The sequence below is a fragment of the Castanea sativa genome, chromosome 1 (assembly GCF_040712315.1).
Source record: "Castanea sativa cultivar Marrone di Chiusa Pesio chromosome 1, ASM4071231v1".
Classification (NCBI taxonomy): domain Eukaryota; kingdom Viridiplantae; phylum Streptophyta; class Magnoliopsida; order Fagales; family Fagaceae; genus Castanea; species Castanea sativa.
This window is the reverse complement of record NC_134013.1, coordinates 31,805,860-31,825,293: the sequence shown is the minus strand read 5'-3', so window position 1 is coordinate 31,825,293 and position 19,434 is coordinate 31,805,860. Positions and strand designations below refer to the sequence as shown.

Genomic DNA, 19,434 nt, shown 5'->3' with positions numbered 1-19,434 from the left:
GCTAAACTCTCATCAACCCAATGGAAACGCAACGCAAGCAGTCATCATCCTCTTCGTCTCTCTGATCAGCATGGTGACGCAGTTGAGTTGGAGATCGGCATGATGGGTTTCTAGATCGGCGGTGGTGGGTTTTTGGGTTCGGCATTGTGGGTCTCCCATACCTCTGCCAAGCACTCTTTCTCACCCCATGGGTCAGCTGGTTCAATTTTCTCAACTTCATCACAGTGATCCCTCCCTCTGAACCCAAACCCAACTCTCCCCTCTCTCTTCTAATCTCGCCCAACTCATTGAGTCAAAGCTCCATGGCCAAAGCTTCAAGCTCCACGGCCTTAATGGCCAGATCTTCGAGATCCACAAAATGTTTCGGGTTGTTTTGGGCATGCAAAGGCCATGGGTAGAACACAACCCATTTTCTTCAAACCCAAAACCCATTTTCTTCAAACCCATTTTCAAAGAACCCATTTTCTTCAAACCCAAAACCCATGCACATGAACACCATCACCAGAGCCACCCATGGCCAAACCCACTAAGCAGTGTTTATGTTTGGATTGATGGAAGTGGCAGTGATTATTTTTGGGTGATTTGGTGGATTTGTTGCTTTGTTCTTGGCTAGGTTTTTTTTTTTTTTTTTTCCTTTTCTTTTGAGAAAAATCTTGGCTGGGTTGTTGGTGGTTAAATAATGGGTTTTGGTGTGGTGGTGCCTATTGTTGGTGGCAGTGTGGCTGAGAGGGAGAGAGAGGCAGTGAGGAAAAGTGACTGAAATTAGGGCTAAAGGAAAGAGGGAGATAATTTTATATTTTTTTTATTGTATAATTTATATTATTTTAATGTGTTGTATTGTAAAATAAAAGTTGAGATGTTGGAGTATTGTAAAATGGTATTGTATAAATTGATAAAGTAGATTTTTTGGGATAGTAAAGTAGAATAGGATGAGATTTTGGGCTATGGATGCTCTAAGTGAATTGTGCCAAATGAACGTGGAACACTTGTTACACTGCAAAATTCATGAACCTATGAGCAAACCCATGTGTTGAAAAAGTGGCTAGATGAATATTGTATTTCTAGTGTGCATGCCTATTGTGTAGATGGATATTGCATATACATTGGGAGGGAACTCCTTTGTAGGCGAACCATACTCAACTAGACTCTCTCGGTCTTTCATCCTCTGTATGGGTTAATTGGCATAGCCATTTGAGCTCTGTTGTCCAAAGTAGGTCTGGCTACTGAGGTAGCCAAATCCAAGGGAGTTGGCTTTGAATGGACGCCCCCAATTCGATCTCTTGACACAACCTTTTATAAAATACCAATCATAACATATTGTGTACATTTATATTAAAAAAATTATGGAAAAAAAAAGTCATTGAACTTATTTAAATATGAAATTCTAGTGCTGTTGATCTTATCATCTTTCCTCCTTGATATATTGTATCAGAAGATACATTTACCATTTACGAAACCTGTTAATATTACATGTTAAGCTGGCTTGGTAAACCACACATGGTTTATCAGAGAATTACGTTTTCTTATATAAAGCAAATGTACGCCCTTAAAATAAACTAAGCCTTTGAGCACACGCTCACACATGTGCTCAGAAGCTCTTCTATTTTTTCTATAAAGGTTAATAGTGTTCATTTATCATAATTCTAAAACATTTTCAAATCATAAAATATCAGGGTGTGATGATATTTATACCAAAAAAATTATTTCACTCACAACGAAACTTCAAATGTTTAAACCCAAATTCAATAGATTATTGTTAGAGTAAACTAAAGTCTTGAAAAAATAGGAATAACGAAAACTAATAACAAATATTAACCAAACTACAATATGTCTTCAATCAGTGCTAGCAAAAAAAAAAAAAACACCCTACTAAAAACCATGTTGACGAAACACTTTGTTCCATGAATTCCCACCGATTCAAACAAAAAATGTAAAATACCAAATCCAGTGAATATAATGGATATAGAAATCAAAAGTCAAAACAACATATTAGGGGAAATATCATATTAAAACACAAACACATTTTTTGATGTAACACACAGTTTCTTACAACTGAATAAAAAGAAAAAGCAAATATTCAAATGGGCAGCAACCTTTTCCTTTTGGTAAAAACAGTAGTGGACTCAACCACAAAATCGGCTCCAGCCTGACCCATAGGATCTCTTCTAGGTTCCTGAAAAAATTTCATCTTTTAAGCAACAACACTTGAACAGTAAAACCCATTTTCAATCTTCAAACTACAAAATGAAAATAGAAAAGAAATGCAGTGATGGGTTTCTCATTGAATAGAAGGGTCTGTGCTTTTTAAAAAAATTTAATTGGTAAGTGGATAAAAGTAATTTAAAAACTAACAGGAGAATAATCCTATTTTATAGGCAACGTTTTAGTAGGAGTTAGATAAGTATTTTTACGGGATTGTCCTTTAATTTTGTCTCTACTTAAACTTAGGACATAGTGGTATTTTGGAACAAAAAAAAAATTTAGTCCAAACAGAAAAAATTCCTTAAATAATAGGATAGATAAAAACAAAGAGATAAAGCAAAAATAAAAGTCCATACACGCATAACTGAGCAGATTTTATATTATTTAGAAATTGTGTAACCAAGACAGAACGCCAAATGTCATCATCATCATAAATATATTGGTTTTATTTCTGGCTAATGATCTCCTATCTGCTAAATTCTATCTCTCAATCAATTATTTTTCTACCTCTATTAAAATCATATTCTAATTCCAGTCTCATTCTAGCAGAATGTCATAGTATAATAATACTATAATTATAATTATAATATATACCTATACGAATTTCATCATTTAATATTTTTTTTTTATTTAAAGTGTAAAACGCCTCCACTTGTCCTTGTCACTTTGCACCAGCTATGATCCACGTAATGCAAAATAAACCAATATGCAGTCACCTTAATTCTGCAACATTTTCATTTTTCTTCCCACAAGTTAATACTTTATATATTGGACTATTAGTTTTAAAGCTAATTATTTTTAGATTTTTTTTTCCTTGCATTTTTCTCTTAGAACTTGATACCGGCCTCTTCTCCTGCTAAATTCTGGGTGTTGCTATATGTTACCATTCAATACCATCATCTTCACCATTTAATAAGATATACACGGGTCAATTCCTGACATGTTAATTCACTTAAAAAGAACAATAACAGGGCTGGGATGATCACAAAGATTAACTTGAAATTTCAATTGCCAAATTTATGCTTTGTTTGTTTCACTGTAAAATGTTTTATGAAAAATATTTCAGCATTTTATCATATTTATTTCATTGTAAAATTTGGTTAAACCTAAAAATATCTTTTGCAAGCTATAAAACCATTTGTAAAATGTTGTAAACCTTTAAAAACTTGGTTAAACATTTTACAAATATCCATTTGGTGGTTGGGTTGTCAATTTTGCAATCAAAGCCAGCAGCTTGGTCATCGGACCTCCATCACCGGCTACTCTGGTGGTTGAGTTACCGGTTTTTAGTGGTTTATACTTGAAAAATTTTACAAGTCATACCAAACATCTAAAAATATTTTACTATAAAAATAAGAGCACTTGACCCAAACAAATATCCATTAGTGTTTTAGACTTGAAGGCCCAATTTATCTGCGATAGTATAATCTGGGCTTTCCGAACGTTTAATTAGTAATTTCTTAGGACTGAATAAATCAGGCTGCATTCCCCGAAAGTGCCCCAAACGATGCAATATATAATTATACAACTCATTTTAGTTAATTCGGCTTCCCCAGATGAAGCAACACATTTAAAGGCTTGTCACAGTTTACCAACCTAGAAAATATAAACCATTGTCAATTTCATATACGTCAAGCTCTTAGAGCATTCATAGCAGGTATTGTAAATATGTTAAATGCTATAATATAACACATTTGTCACACCAAACACCAAAAATCAGTTCTCATCAAGTATCTCAAATCCTAAAAATTATGACACACCGCTACAGTACCGTCTCAAATATGAGACGGTACGGACTGGTGTACCAAAATTTCTTTTCCTTATTTTATCTGCTTCTCTTTTCTCCCAACGCATCTCTCTCTCCGTCTACAACAACTCTCTCTCCTCTCTGGTCTCCATCTCTCCCGTTGCTCCCTATTTCTTTCTCACTTTCATTTTTTTTTCTCTCACTCTTTTCCTCTCTTGTCCTCACTATACTCCGTAAAAGAATTAGTACACGCTCGCCTGGAGCCGCCACCCGCCGATTTCACCTAGAGTCGCCGCCTGCTGATCTCGCCATAGTCTTCCTCCACAGCTCCCTCTAGCCTAAAGCCACCTCAAGCCATAGTCGTCTTCTCTCTCACCTAAAGCCACCTCAAGCCGCTCGTCTTCTCTCTCGCCTAAAGCCACCTCAAGCCGCTAAAACCGATCTCGCCTGAAGCTGCCTGAAGCCGATCTCACCATCAAAGTCTCCCGCCTAAAGCCGATCTCATCGATCTCGCCGTTTGAGTTGTGGGTTTGTTTGATTTGGGATGGGCTTTGAGGTTTGTGAATGTGGTGGCTTGTGGGTTAGTTGTGGCAGTGGTATTGTGGTTGTGGTGGTGATTATTGGGTGGTTGTGGTGTTTGTGCCGTTGGGTTGTTGTGGATTTTTTTTTTTTTTTGGTTATGGTTTTTTCTTATAATTTATTTATAAGGTGGTGTTGGTGGATGTGGGTTTGTGCCGATGGTGGCTGTCGGTGTTGGCAGTGGTGTTGGTTGTGCCATTGTTGCTACTGTTGTTGCTGTTGACGATGGGATGAGATAATATATTATTTTAATTTGTTGTAAATATTATTTTAATGTATAGAATTGAAGGATAAAACATCTAATAAATGAGATATTGTAAAATGATGTGATAAAATGATAAAATAGGTGTTTGGTGTGTCAAAATGACATTTTTTTGAAACATCTGATGAGAATGCTCTTAGAGAAAAGCTCAAATCATAACGGTGGACAACTGGACATGTAACTTTCCACTTGTTGTACCATGTCCTAATTAGTCTATTATCACACGGTGGCGTGCGGCGTGCCATGTTAACCTCACAAAAACCACTAGTTCTGGCTTAATTAATTATATAACCTTCCAAGCTAAGTAATTCTTCATATGCATTATTGAAAAATGAATGCTTATATTAAATGAAAAAAAAAAAAAGTTTTTGCTTTTCTTGCTAAGATGAGAGTGAGTGTAGCTTTTGTTATGAAATGTTGTTTTCCAAGTGAGCATATTATCAAATAACATTTATTAATAATAATCTACACATAAAGAAGAGTATTAAAATAATAATTAAATTCATCATTTTTAAATAATTTAAACTTTTAGAATAAGCATTGTGAGGACAAAAGGTCCAAGGCACGTTTTTAGGCCTTGGGCCTGATCCGATAGTATTAACTTGTCCAAGGAAGGTTTAATGGTAGTAACAACACCGGACTTAAAAGCCCACGAGTGAACTGTTGCGAAAGAGGCTGATGGAAGTAGTTCGAGGAGGGACATCTCCTTGGCTAGATGAAGTGAAGATCTTATGATACGCCATGATGTTTAGAAGGAGATTCTAGTAGGTCTGGTGGATGAAGATGTGTTCCACAAGGGCACAGAGGGGAAGAACGAATGAGAAATATCTTAGAGAAAGCTGTTACCACCGCATTAAAAACTCTGCACCTACCTCTCTGGCCACATTAATAAGGAAATGACATCTGAACAATGACGATCAACCTTACAACTATTGTTTGAAGACTTCAAGAGAGCGGTGGATGGGACAAGTATCTTGATCGGGGATCTGATCCATACGTGGAGGATGGAGGGAAGAAGGAGGATGATATAAAAGGAAAAAAAAGGCATTCAAGGAGGGGGATCGGAAAAGAAAGAGAGAAACACTATACACACCACCCTCAATTGTAATCTATCTTTAGAACAAGGAAAAGCAATACAAACCCTCCTCGGCATACGTCCGAGGAGAAATTCTGTAACGTAAACAGTTTGTTGCATGTGAATTGAAGATTTAGCCCATCATTTTTGTTATCCAACATCCATAGAACTTAGGATTCAAGCCCACTCTCTACAAATTTCATTGTATTGGGCTTTTTTGGGCCTGTTCCCTTCATACTGTTAGGTTCGGGTGTAAATTGTGACCTTACAATTGGCGCCGTCTGTGGGAAATCTTGTGTTTTAGGAATTGGACATTATGGCAAGCTCAAGTCCACACCATGCAAAGTCTATAGGGTCCTAGCATAAAGATCACATCCTGCATCTTGAGCAGGAAAGAGATCAAGAGGGCAGTGTGCATACAGGACACACCGGCAGAAGTCGTTCACGAGGGGGAAGCAGAATTTCTCATGAGAAAAGTACTAAGGCCATGCAGAAGGAGATTGACTACCTAAAGAAAAAGCTGCGTCGTGAAAGACGAAGGCGTACTCCCTCTTTTTCTGACCCTTCTTCTGAAGATTCTCAGGGTAGCAATTATAGGCCCAGGTCATGAACTCCTCCTAGTGAGTCTTTCTCCTATTAGGAGTACAATCTTCATGGTCATAAAGACAAGAAGTCTTCCTCCAAGGGCTTGGGAAATGATGCTATGAGTAGGGTGTTGCACCAGATTTTTAAGTCACCTTTCACACGTAGAGTGGAGAAGGGGAAGCTTCCATGACATTTTACCCAACCAAATTTCACCATTTATAACGGCCGAATAGATCTTATAGAGCTTATGAGTCATTTCAATCAAAGAATGGCATTACACTCTAAAAATGAAACTTTGATGTGCAAAGTCTTCCTTTCTAGCTTGGGATTCCTTCATGGAAGTCACTAGGGCATTTGGGTCTCGATTCATCACCTGCAGTAGAGTTCCTCGGCCTCTGAATTCATTATTGTCCATGGCCATGAGGGAAAGGGAAACCCTGAAAACATACTCTGACAGGTACTAAGAGATGTTCAATGAGATTGATGGTGATTTCGACGACGTGGCAATAAGGACTTTCAAAGTTGGCCTCCCTACTGAGCACGACTTGAGGAAATCTCTAACTAAAAAGCCTATAAAGAGTGTATGTTGGCTCATGGATCGCATTGATGAGTACAAACGGATTGAGGAAGATCAACAACAAGGTAAGGGAAAGGCGTAGGTTATCCCTCAGGAGAGGAGGGATTTCAAGTCGAACAGATACAACAATAACAAGCCTCGAAGAGATTTTGCTGGGCAATCCAGTCCTACCACTCCTCAGGTAGTTAATACTGTATTTCAAGAACCAATGCATCAGTTGTTGGAAAAAATCCAAAATGAATCATACTTCAAATGTCTTAACAAAATGGTCAGGGATCCCATGAGGCGTAATCAAAATCTCCTTTGCCTCTATCATCGAGAGAGGGGTCATACCACTGAGGATTGTAGGACTCTGTGGAATCATTTGGAGCAGTTGGTTAAGGAAGGAAGGTTAAAGCAGTTTCTATATTAGCCCAATGGGCAAGGAGGTCATTCAGGCTCAGTAAATCAAGGTAACAATGTTTTAAGGCCTCCTTTGGGTACGATCAACGTTATCTTTGCTGCCCCGGGTAAGACTGGTTCTTGTCCTTCCAAGGTGATGTTTGTGGCACGAACCCTTGCTAAGGAGTCTAGCTTTGAGCCGAAGAGGATTAAGGGGAATGCCCTACCTATTTTGGGTTTTTCGGAAGAAGACAAGATCAGAACTATCCAACCCCATAATGATGCTTTGGTGGTTACACTAAGGATAGGGGGTTACAACGTAAAGAGAGTGATGGTTGACCAAGGTAGTGGGGCAGATATTATGTACCCTGATTTGTTTAAGGGGCTAAACTTAAGACTTGAAGATCTTATAGTGAATGACTCGCCACTGATAAGCTTTAAGGGGAAGACTGTCATACCAAAGGGACAAATTAGGTTACCTATGCAATCCGGCTCAGAAGTGGTAGAGGTGGATTTCATTGTGGTTGATGCCTATTCTCCCTACACGGCCATTGTGGCAAGACTATGGTTACATGCTTTGGGGGCCGTATCCTCAACTCTACATCTTAAAGTCAAGTTCCTATCTAGGGATCAAGTCGAGAAGCTAACTAGGAGTCAATCTGTAGCTAGACAATGTATGGCGGCTGCAATTCTGCATCAGCCTGGACTAGAGTCCTCGGCCTCAACTAAGGGGGGCTCATAGCAATTAATGTCTCTAGCTGTGCCCAAGGCAACAGCGGGGGAAGATCTTGCATGTGAATAATTAGAAAATTTTCTTGTAAATGATGATCCTGAAAAGTTCTTTCAGGTGGGAGTTCAGTTGCCGCCTCAGGAGAAGGCGGAGCTAGTTACGATATTGAAGAAAAATGTGGATGTATTTGCGTGGAATACTTATGAGGCCCCAGGGGTTGATCTGAGTTTCATTTACCATCATTTGAATGTCAATCCGGCTGTGGTGCCAAGGAAGCAACCACCTTGACGCTCATCTAGAGAGCATTCTGAGGCTGTCAAGGAAGAGGTACTTAAGCTCAAAAAGGTTGGTGCTATCAAAGAAGTTTTTTATCCTGAATGGTTGGCTCATACACTGATTGTGAAGAAGAAGAATAGTAAGTGGAGAGTATGTGTAGACTCCACAGATTTGAACAAGGCTTGTCCTAAAGATTCTTTCCCAATGCCTCGTATAGATCAGTTAGTGGATGCTACTGTTAGGCATCCTCGGGTGAGATTTTTAAATGCTTTCCAAGGTTATCACCATATACCTTTAGCTTTGGGTGATCAAGAAAAGACAGCCTTTGTCACCCCTACAAGGAATTATCACTATAAGGTGATGCCTTTCGGTTTGAAGAACGCAGGGGCTACCTATCAAAGAATGATGACTAGGATATTTGTGCTGCAGCTGGAAAAGACTATTAAAGTGTATATGGATGACATGGTGGTGAAAATTAAAACGGTTTCCATGCATGTGGAAGACCTGAACGATACTTTTCAAACGCTAAGGAGGTACAAATTGCGCCTTAATGCTTCCAAGTGCTCTTTTGGTGTGGGATTTGGTAAGTTCCTGGGATATATGGTTACTCATCGGGGAATTAAAGTCAATCCTGTGCAAGTCAAGGCAATTAATAGCTTATAGCCACCTCGGAATCCTAATGAAGTTCAGAGGTTGACAGGGATGACTATTGCCTTCAACCGATTTATTTCTTGGTCCGCAGATAGGTGTAGGCCTTTTCTTCCAATTGCTGAATAAATGGAAAGGATTTGAATGGACCGAGGAGTGCGCTTTAGCTTTTCAACAGCTTAAGGAATATCTTTCGCAACCACCCATCATGTCTCAGCCAGAAGTTGATGAAGTTCTGTTCGCATATATTGCGATGGCCAATCATGTTGTTAGTTTGGTTCTGATAAGGGTTGATAATGGACTGCAGAGGCCAGTTTATTACGTGAGAAAATCTTTACATAAGGCTGAGGTGCACTATTTACCATTAGAAAAGGCGATCCTAGCGGTGGTACATGCTATGCATAAGCTTCCCCATTACTTCCAATCTCATACGATTGTTGTTTTAACGCAACTTCCTCTTAAGTCTGTACTTTGGAGGGCTAACTATACTAGACGGATTGCCAAATGGGGTACCATCTTGGGGGATTTTGATATCAAGTATATGTCTCACACCTTTATGAAAGGACAGGTCCTTGCTGATTTGGTTGCGGAGTTTGCTGAGCCTTCATTAGAAGAGAATGCTAAAAGGTTGGACATGGATAAAAAATCAGTTGGCATGGTTTCGTGCAAGGAACCTTTGATATGGAAAGTGTATGTTGATGGAGCAGCGAATCAAAAAGGATCTGGTGTGAGGCTAGTTTTGGTGTCCCCTGAGGGAATTACTTTTGAGAAATCCTTGAGATTGGAGTTCTCAGCCACTAACAATGAGGCAAAATATAAAGCTTTATTGGTGGGAATGGATATGGTTCAGAAAATGGGTGGAAAAATAGTGCAAATGTTCTCGGATTCACAGTTAGTCGTGGGCCAAGTGGAAGTGAAGTCAAAGGCTAGAGATCCAAGAATGCAAGAGTATCTAACCCAGGCCAAGTATTTAGAATCAAAGTTTGAATCTTTTACCTTATTGCGTATCTCTAGGAGCATGAATACTCATGCTGACTCCGCAGCCACCCTTGCGACATACTCGGCACAAGGTCTACCACGAGTCATCCTTATTACAGATCTGTGTAAACCTACTGGAATGAATAATGACACCATTCGACTTCATCAGATTACGGTGGGACCTAGTTGGATGGTTCCTATAGTGTCATTCCTTAAAAATGATATCTTGCCCGAGGAGAAATCTGAAGCAGATAAAGTACGCAGAAAAGCACCTCGATTTTAGCTGTCCGAAGACCAAAAGTTGTACAAACGCTCTTTTTCAGGACCATATTTGCTGTGTATACACCCTGAAGCAACGGAATTACTTTTAGAAGAGTTGCATGAAGAAATTTGTGGAAGCCACGCAAGAGGAAGGTCTTTAGCTCATAGAGCTCTTACCCAGGGGTATTGGTGGCCCAATATGTAGAAAGAGGCCCAAGATTATGCAAAGAAGTATGACCAATGTCAGAGATTTTTTCCCAACATCCATCAGCCAGGGGGTGTCCTGAACCCTCTGTCTAGTCGTTGGCCTTTGTTCAATGAGGCTTGGATATTGTAGGACCTTTCCTAAAGGCAGCAGGGAATAGGAAGTGGTTGCTCATTGGAACAAATTATTTCACTAAATGAGTTGAAGCTGAGCCATTGTCAAACATTAGGGATGTGGATGCGGAGAGGTTTTTTTGGAAAAACATTACACCAGGTTTGGAATCCCTCATACTCTTATTTCAGATAACGGTCTACAATTTGACAGTAAGGCCTTCAGAAGGTATTGTTGTGATCTAGGCATCACAAATAGGTATTCTACTCCAGCTTATCTGCAAGGAAATGGGCAGGCCAAGGCAGTCAATAAAGTTATAGTCAATGGACTCAAGAAAAAGCTGGATGATGCCAAGGGGAGGTAGGTGGAAGAATTGCCACATGTTTTGTGGACGTATCGAACTACACCTTGAAGATCCACTAGAGAGACACCCTTCTCTATGACTTATGGAACTGAGGTTGTAATCCCTCTAGAAACTAGGTTTCTGACACTGAGAACGAGCTTTTTCATCCCAAGTAATAATGAAAATTTACTGGAGAAAAACCTAGACCTAGTTGAGGAACGACAAGAAAAATGCCATGGTTCAACTAGCTTATTATCAGGATAAACTCAAACAGGGATATGATTCCCATGTGAAGTTAAGGCCACTTGCCCCTGGAGATTTGGTGTTAAGGAAGGTCTTGGGTACTGCCAAGAACCCAACATGGGGAAAATTGGGACCTAACTGGGAAAGACCTTATCGTATCACTTTAGTAGTAGGCATAGGGGCGTATTATCTTGCAGACTTAGATGAAAAGGTTGTACCACGTCCCTGGAATGTAAATAACCTATGAAGGTATTATTATTAATGAAAAGCATTTCTACCATCTTATTTCTATTGTCATTGTGTTGCGTTGATTATTAGTTTTCTAAGTATCAAACAGAAACTTAATCATGCCTAGCTCCTCAGACCACATACCTTGTAGAAATTAATATTTTTATTAAGTGTTAAACAGAACCTTAGTTACGTCTGGTCCTCTGGCCACCTACTTTGGGAAAATTAACACTTTCATTCACCTTTCTAAGAATCAAATAGAGCTTTGGCTATGTCTTACCTCTCGGACCGCATACCTTGGTGAGATTGATGATTTACTTTTGTGCCTGAGTTTCACATAGGGTCTAGTCTCAGACCATATTCCTCTCATTTTCGAGTTCATGTATATTCTTATGTATTTAACTGTTTGCTGTTGCACGTTAAATAATATAATTCCAACATACAGGTTATCTACTGAAGGCATAGGTCCATGAAATGAAATTATTTCCATGACAGATTACTGATATTACCTAATGCACTATTGAGACCTACCCTGTTCATTTGTACACCAAGTCATTCATATTATGTATACAAATTGTATTAAGATAAAAAGTTAAACATTCCTAATTAGTGAAATCTGTAAAGAATTAAAGATCAAAATCTTGAACTTTTCATTATAATTGTACGTGATTATATTGGAAACAAAAACACAAGATAAAACAACGGTAGTAAAATTATAATAAGAAAAAGCTATCTTGAAGTTAGGCAAAAAGTTGAGAGAGAATCCTAGGCTGCTTATGTCTTGGTTTTTGATGGAAGGTCTTCTGTGGACTTTGTTTCATCTTCCTTTGTTTTGTCCTCCTCCCCTTTTTGCTTAGGCCTAGTCTCTTTGGATTTGGGAGCCACTTCTTTGATGATGAGGGGAGCATTTGAAGGTTTGGTCTCGGACGGGGTCTTAATTTGTTTTCCTTTGTCCTTCATACCTGGTGGAGGGTTACCCTGTACAACTTTCTCGCTCAAACTCTTCTCAATCTTCTCACCTTGCTCTGCCGCTTGATCAGAGCCTGTAGATGCTTTAGGAGGTGGGATAGGTTCTTGGACTGGGGATGGTTGTGTAAGGGGCACTGTCTCGGAGGTAGTTGAAGAAGGTGGAAGGACTTCAATCGCACGGATGTCTGGGGGGAGCCACATGTTTTTGGCCTTCCTTCACTCCAAGGTAGCAGGGACAGCTACCACATTAAGGGCTTCTGCCCATACTTGTTGGCAGTAATCCCTACATACTTTAGCTAGCTCTTTGGCAAATCGGATCTCCGTTTCCTCAACCCCCTTATTGAAAGAGGCAAGTGATGCGGCATCCACAGTCTCTTTGATGGTGCAAGCCACTTCCTTGGCTTGAGCTAACTCACCCTTCAAGCGTAAAATGTCTTGTTGGGCAATGGCTAGCTCTTGTCGTTTGTCAAGAAGCTGTTTACGTTGCTCCTCTACCTTCGTCTCGGCTGTCTAAAGTCTAGCTTCGGCGCTTCTCATCTTTTTTCCCTTTTCCACCAATTTGTTGGCCAGCTCTTGTTTCTCCTGCTCAGCCAATCCAAGGGCTTTCTCAATCTCGATCCTGATACTAGCTTCAGCCTTAGCCTCATTCCGAGCATCTTCTACCCACTTCTCAGCCACAAAAACCTCTTAGATAGCCTGCACAAAAGTGATGAACAAGTTCATTGTGACGAGAATAATACAAAAGTGCATGTATGATTGAAAGGATAGAAAGAAAATAAAATGCAATAACAAAATAAACAAATTAGCAATTAATGTTGGTAATAATAGCACATACCAAAGCTAGGTCCCTTTTCAGGGACAGGAAAAGATCTGGTTGCCTCATCCCCTTCAAGGCATCCATGTCCTTAGGCAGCAAGATGCACTGTTCTAGGGCCTCGGCCAGGTAATGAGCATGCCCTTTTTGGAATTCCCTTATGGAGGCATGGCAGGGAATTAAAGCCCCATCCAACTCCAAAAGAGGTGACCAATAAGACGGAGTTTGGTGAACCTCGGCCAATTCATGGCTATCCCTACTCTCCATAGAGGAAGCTCGAGTTTGGCCCTTTGCCGCCTATTACTGCTTCTGCTTTTTCTTTTGGGCCAACTCCTCTTCTTTAACCTTGTTCGCTCTTTTCTTCGTTTTGAGGTTGGGTATAGGAAGAAGGGAGCCTGGAGGAGGGGGAGGGGGTGGGAGATTGGTAGGAGGTTGAGATCCCGAAGCGCCCTTCACGGTGGCTTGCTTACCCCTTTTGTCAAGAAGATCCTTCAAACTTGTCCCTGGTTGTCGAGACATTTCTTCTTCTTCCTCCTCCGAGCTGCTGTCTACACGAGCAATATGAAACCTTTGATACCAGAGCTCTCGGTGGATTCATTTTCTTCGTCTGAGAGGTGACAACGTGGCCCTCTGAAGGTTTCTCTACTTCCTCAAGTCATAATTGGTCTATTTCCTCCTCGAGGGACAAGCGAGAAGATGTGGATTCTTCTCGGACGGCTGCTACTTTAGGTTGCACAGGCAGAGGGACTGCTGTTATTGGACATACATATAGAATGACAAGGGGATCGTCTGGCAGATCACGTGAGGCGAGAAACCCCATTTTTGAGATGTATATCCTTTTACGTCCCCTGTCACCCGCGATGATTGTGTTGCCTATATCTTGGAAGGTAGTCGATAGCGGTTCATACCCCAAGATGAGATGGGCTGCCCTTACCTGCCCGTCTTCACTCACGAATACCTCGAATCTCAAAACTCTGTTGAGGTCTGCAATGTTGGATAAGCTCAGAAGAGGCGATACGTGTTATTTACCTGTAAAGACATCCAAGAAGCCAAACATGGTTAGAACAACAACAGATTTGAAACAAGGAGAAAGTAAAATGCAATGTGAATCTAAGTGATAAGATTAAAAGAACTAAACTCCAAGCCAAAGGACCTAAACCCTATGGAATCACACCTAGTTTTCCCTCTTTGACTGGACAATGAGGACCGTCGTACCACATCCTGGAGGCGATTAAGTAGTCGTCCTTCATGCTTTTGTTAGATTTGGGAAGACACTATATGAGTCTAACAATGTTAGACCGAAACTTGAGGTAATACCCTACGTCTTTAAGTTTATGACACTCATACATATGGACAACATCGTGACACTCATTTGCTCATTGAGAGCGTCAACACAACCTAAGATTCTAAACATGTTAGGTGTACATTGGTCTGTGCATAATCTATGATTACACAGATATTCACTGGTTATGTTCTTCATGGGAAGTGTCATTGTGCCCTCTAAAAATGCGATTATGGGAATGACAACTTCTCCTTCTTCCCTATCGTCAGCTATGGTTTCTAGAGGGCAGTACCTCAAACCCACTTCTTGAGGAATGTGGTATTTGGCTCGAAAACCCTCCATACCGGCGTCAGTATCTACTAAACATTTGAATCTACCCATTTGGTTGGAGGAAAGATGAAGGTTTAGAAAGAAAAGGGGGTACAATTAATGGCCGAGGACTATAGCCGAGGAGAAAAAGAACTTAAAAGCGTGAAAATTTACGAGAGAAGGAGTAGACGACTCTTCAGGAACTTCTTGGGAGTAGAAAAGATGAGGAACTTTTTAGAGCTGGTCGATTTCCAGAGTAGATGGAAAACTTGCAACTTCCCAAGTGTTCTATATGAGAGGCGGAATCGAATGGTAGTTATCCTGCTCAAAATTCAAAGAAAGAATCCAGACCGTTAGATTTACATCTCACCATTGGACGTGGGTGACAATGCGTCGCTTAGAGCAATTAATAGGGGCGTTGTGGACTTCGAGGCGTCAAAAGTCGTTTTTAAAGAAGGAAATGACGTTCTCACGTGTAGTAGTTTAAGAAATGTGCGAAGGTTGGCGCGTGGGGTCAAAACCTCAATTTTCTCCTCAGATGGAAGAGAAAAATGAAGTTTTGAGGGGCTATTGTGAGGACAAAAGGTCCAGGGCACATTTTTGGGCCTTGGGTCTAATCTGAGGGTATTAACTTGTCAGAGGAAGGTTTAATTGTAGTAACAACACCTGACTTAAAAGCCCATAAGTGAACTGTTGCGAAAGAGGCTGATGGAAGTAGTCTAAGGAGGGACATCTCCTCGGCTAGATGAAGTGAAGATCATATGATACGCCATGATGTTTAGAAGAAGATTCCAGTAGGTATGGTAGATGAAGATGTGTTCCACAAGGGCATAGAGGGGAAGAACGAATGAGAATTATCTTAGAGAAAGCTGCTACCACCGCATTAAAGACTCTGCATCTACTTCTCTGGCCGCATTAATGAGGAAATGACATCTGAATAGTGGCGATCAACCTTACAGCTATTGTTTGAAGACTTCAAGAGAGCAGTGGATGGGACAAGTATCTTGATCGGGGATTTGATCCATACGTGGAGGATGGGGCGAAGAAGGAGGATGGTATAAAAGGAAAAAAAATGCACTCAAGGAGGGGGATCGAAAAAGAAAGAGAAAAACACTGTACACACCACCCTCAATTGTAATCTATCTTTAGTACAAGGAAAAGCAATACAAATCGTCCTCGGCATACGTCCGAGGAGAATTTATGTTACGTAAACAATTCGTTACATGTGAATTGGGGATCTCTAGCCCATCATTTTTGTTATCCAACATCCATAGAACCTAGGCTTCAAGCCCACTCTCTACAATTTTCATTGTATTGGGCTTTTTGGGTCTGTTCCCTTCATACTGTTGGGTTCGGGTGCGAATTGTGACCTTATAAGCATAATTTTAATTTAACATAATTATTTTCCAATTACCTTGCGGTGGTGTGTGACATGTTGACCATATAAGAACCACAAGTTTTTCCTTAATTATAGTTGGGACACAATCTAGTCTTAATGAATTAAGAAAATCATTAGCAAAAAAAATAAATGAATTAAGAAAATCAACTTAAAAATTTTAATTCATCTCCAAAAAAATATTATAACCAAAATTATCAAGACAATCACACAAAAGAATACAAAAATATTTACGTATAAAATTTTTTTTCCTTGAAGGGAAAAACCATAGGACAAGTTCTGAATAAATCTACTATTATACAATCAATTATAATATATTTTCAATTTATGCCTAACTTGAGATGCACACCAAGTATAATAATATCTTCTCTCTAGAAATATTACGAAAACACCTCAGATCTTTATCACCTTAAATATAATTATACAACTCTCTATTGTTGTAGCACCTAAAAAACCTCCTCTTAATTGGAGAAAATCTCAATTTTATCTTCTCTTGCGTATGTCTCACAACTAAAAAAAAAAAAAAAACCCTTGTTTATCTTTGCTCTCTCACACGCACAATTTTCTGTCTTCTTTTTCTCACTTCACAACATTAATTTTAAACCAAGCAAACTTGGACCTAGACCCATTAACCCAACTCTGGAATCTTTGACACGAAGCAAAACAGGTCAACTCATACCTAATCCGTTTAACTTCCAGGGCAGGTTGGATCAATACACGACCTGGTTATAGAGTGATCCTTTTCTTCACATATATTTTGACTCAAATTGGACAATTCACAATCACATTTTCTTTCACATGCACGCTTTATATTGTGCTCCATTATTAAAAGCAAAAATATAAAGCCATTATAATCATATTTATTGTTATTGAACTTTGATTGCATAAACTTTGTTTGTATTGAAAGGGAGATAAAGACATTATCATCATCATCATCATTTTTTTTTTTTTTTTTTGCATGTGAAAAAATATGTGCATGTTAACTCATAACCCATAACCTAATTGACCCGACTTGCCAACAACCAGTTCGAGATGACTTGTTTCTTACCTGAACTCAAATGGGATCCGGCCTAACTTGACCCGTTTTCTAGGTCTACATTAATCAAGGCCTCTCAAGTTCTCCTTATTATGTGCACTTTATAAAAACTTTGTAGAGAAAACCTACACTTTGTTGTCTCTCTCCTTGCATTACCTATCAAATAAGAATTTTTTTTTTCCCTCTTGGTTTCACATTAATTTTTATGATTCTTTCACTCTCCTCATAATGGAGGGCCCCTTGATCAAAATTATCAAATTCTTTGTAGCAATGTATATTGGGAAATGCTAACGGATGCCTTTAGGACATTAGTTAAGAATTCATTTAAGAAAAGTTTTTATGGGGAAAAAAATAATTAATGTTTTAACAGCTTTTTCATTTTTCATAAAAGTGGTTCTTAAAATGGATTATTAATCATTGTCCTAAAGACACTCGTTAGTATGACCCAAGTATATTTATAAGAATTCAATTCCTATTACTTGGCAGAGGACAAGGTATACATTATTTCTTTGACAATTAATAGATTTACCTACCATACCAAATAAAAATCTCTTCTTCTTCTTTTTTACACCATATAAACCAAAGTAAAAATAACTAAATTAATTTTCTTTCTTCAAAATATATATTAAAAATCTTTTCAATTCACGGTAGGAATTTGAGACCATTTCCAACCATCGATCGTAGTCTTCCATGCTAAGTAATTCTTAATGCATTATTGCAAAGTGATTGACTATCTAAACAAAAGGTGTTTGCTTTCTAGCTAAAGATCAAACTAGTTGTAGCTATTGCTATCGAAGTGTTATTTTAATTTCTGCCGATTTCTGTGCTTATATTAATAATTTAATATTATCTTATCTTGAGCTTTCCACCGAGACCATGACACTTTGGGACAACAACCATGATTTCAAAACGAATCAAACAAAGGCCGGCGCCTATATTCAGACTTGGACTGACCCACTAAGGTTATAAAATTCAACGCGGTGGTTTAAATGTAGACAAATCACATGCTATATATAGTAATTCAAAAAACAAGCCTTTCATATTTGATATTCACACACTAAAGTCCAACACCATTTTAAGCTCTACACTAAAATCCAACACAAAAAAAATAGAAACCCCTAACCCAAGTTCCTCAACCATTTTTGTATTGAAAAAAAATGTCGACAGACGAAATTCCATTTGCATCTAGCAAATTACATCCGAGAAGTGACGAAGAGATTGCCATGTTCAAAGCACTAAAGAAGGAAAGAAGTGGTAAATGTTTTGTTTATGTTTTTGCAGGTATTGTTATCCAATGCATCATCATATTAGTCCTTGCCGTAATCGTGTTGCGTGTTAAAGTTCCTGATGTTAATTTGACTTTGGTCACGGTGAAAAATCTGAAGTATAATAGCACTGCATCATCAATTTCGATTAATACCACTTTGGTTGCTGAGGTGACTATTGAGAATAAAAATTTTGGTGGGTTCGAATTCGAGAATAGCACCTTGAGTGTGCTATATAGAGGCATGGTTATTGGTGAAAGAAAAATAGGACATGGGAGTGTCAAAGCTAGGGAGGGACAAGCGATGAATGTTACAGTGGAACTGAGGTCGAACAGGTTATCGGATTTGAACAATCTTAGCAGTGATATCAATTCAGGGATGTTGAAGCTGAGTAGCGCTACCAAGTTGAGTGGTACGGTGCGTTTGGTGAATATTATAAAGAAGAGGAGGAACACAGAATTGAACTGCATTATGACACTAAATTTGACAAGCCGTGCCGTCCAGGATCTTCAATGCCAATAATATGATTGTTTTGTGGTTTTTTTTTTTTTTTTTGGCTATGTTTTTTTCCCTTTTTTATGTATATATGGAAAGTTGAAGTTATTCTTTGGTTTGTGGGCTTCAATATTAGCAAATGGTAAATCATTATACTTCGAGTACTTCTTTTGAGAGAACTTTTCTTGCCAATTCCGTACTGTTCTTTCTAAAGAGCAATTGACATTGTTATATTATATCACTCAGGGAAAAAAAAAAAAAAAAAAAAGCGATATGTTCAACCATTTTTAGGCCAAATTATTTTGGTTGATTACATCTCTAATTCACGATGATTCAAGCACCTTAAAAAGCTTGTATTGCTTGCTCTATCGAAGTATCTATTTGACTATTTGGCAAAAATTGTTTTTGTCAACTTATTTTATTATTCAGCTTATTTT

At 38.9% G+C, this 19,434-nt stretch overlaps 3 protein-coding genes across 3 annotated transcripts; all 3 read left to right on the top strand.

Annotated features, from left to right (window-relative positions):
- Positions 1-6,917: 6,917 nt before the first annotated feature.
- LOC142625055 (uncharacterized) lies at positions 6,918-9,077 on the top strand. Its single transcript, XM_075798767.1, has 4 exons — positions 6,918-7,031; positions 7,563-8,069; positions 8,256-8,402; positions 8,844-9,077. The coding sequence occupies exons 1-4, from the start codon at positions 6,918-6,920 to the stop codon at positions 9,075-9,077; spliced, it is 1,002 nt and encodes a 333-aa protein (XP_075654882.1).
- Positions 9,078-9,270: 193 nt separating this feature from the next.
- On the top strand, positions 9,271-10,323 carry LOC142625048 (uncharacterized). The gene is made up of 2 exons (XM_075798760.1): positions 9,271-9,906; positions 9,955-10,323. The coding sequence occupies exons 1-2, from the start codon at positions 9,271-9,273 to the stop codon at positions 10,321-10,323; spliced, it is 1,005 nt and encodes a 334-aa protein (XP_075654875.1).
- Positions 10,324-18,295: 7,972 nt separating this feature from the next.
- On the top strand, positions 18,296-19,200 carry LOC142622423 (late embryogenesis abundant protein At1g64065-like). Its single transcript, XM_075795886.1, has one exon. It carries the CDS (start codon positions 18,395-18,397, stop codon positions 19,022-19,024), a length of 630 nt encoding a protein of 209 aa, XP_075652001.1. The 5' UTR covers positions 18,296-18,394; the 3' UTR covers positions 19,025-19,200.
- Positions 19,201-19,434: the final 234 nt, after the last annotated feature.

What these genes read in the sequence shown, in the direction of transcription:
- LOC142625055 (XM_075798767.1), top strand. Translation starts at nt 6,918, where the DNA reads ATGTTCAATGAGATTGATGGTGATTTCGACGACGTGGCAATAAGGACT. An exon ending in AGCTAACTAGGAGTCAATCT is followed by an intron (nt 8,070 to 8,255) that starts GTAGCTAGACAA and finishes AAGTTCTTTCAG; the next exon opens with GTGGGAGTTCAGTTGCCGCC. An exon ending in TGAATGTCAATCCGGCTGTG is followed by an intron (nt 8,403 to 8,843) that starts GTGCCAAGGAAG and finishes TTTGTGCTGCAG; the next exon opens with CTGGAAAAGACTATTAAAGT.
- LOC142625048 (XM_075798760.1), top strand. Translation starts at nt 9,271, where the DNA reads ATGTCTCAGCCAGAAGTTGATGAAGTTCTGTTCGCATATATTGCGATG. An exon ending in TATTGGTGGGAATGGATATG is followed by an intron (nt 9,907 to 9,954) that starts GTTCAGAAAATG and finishes TCGGATTCACAG; the next exon opens with TTAGTCGTGGGCCAAGTGGA.
- LOC142622423 (XM_075795886.1), top strand. Translation starts at nt 18,395, where the DNA reads ATGTCGACAGACGAAATTCCATTTGCATCTAGCAAATTACATCCGAGA.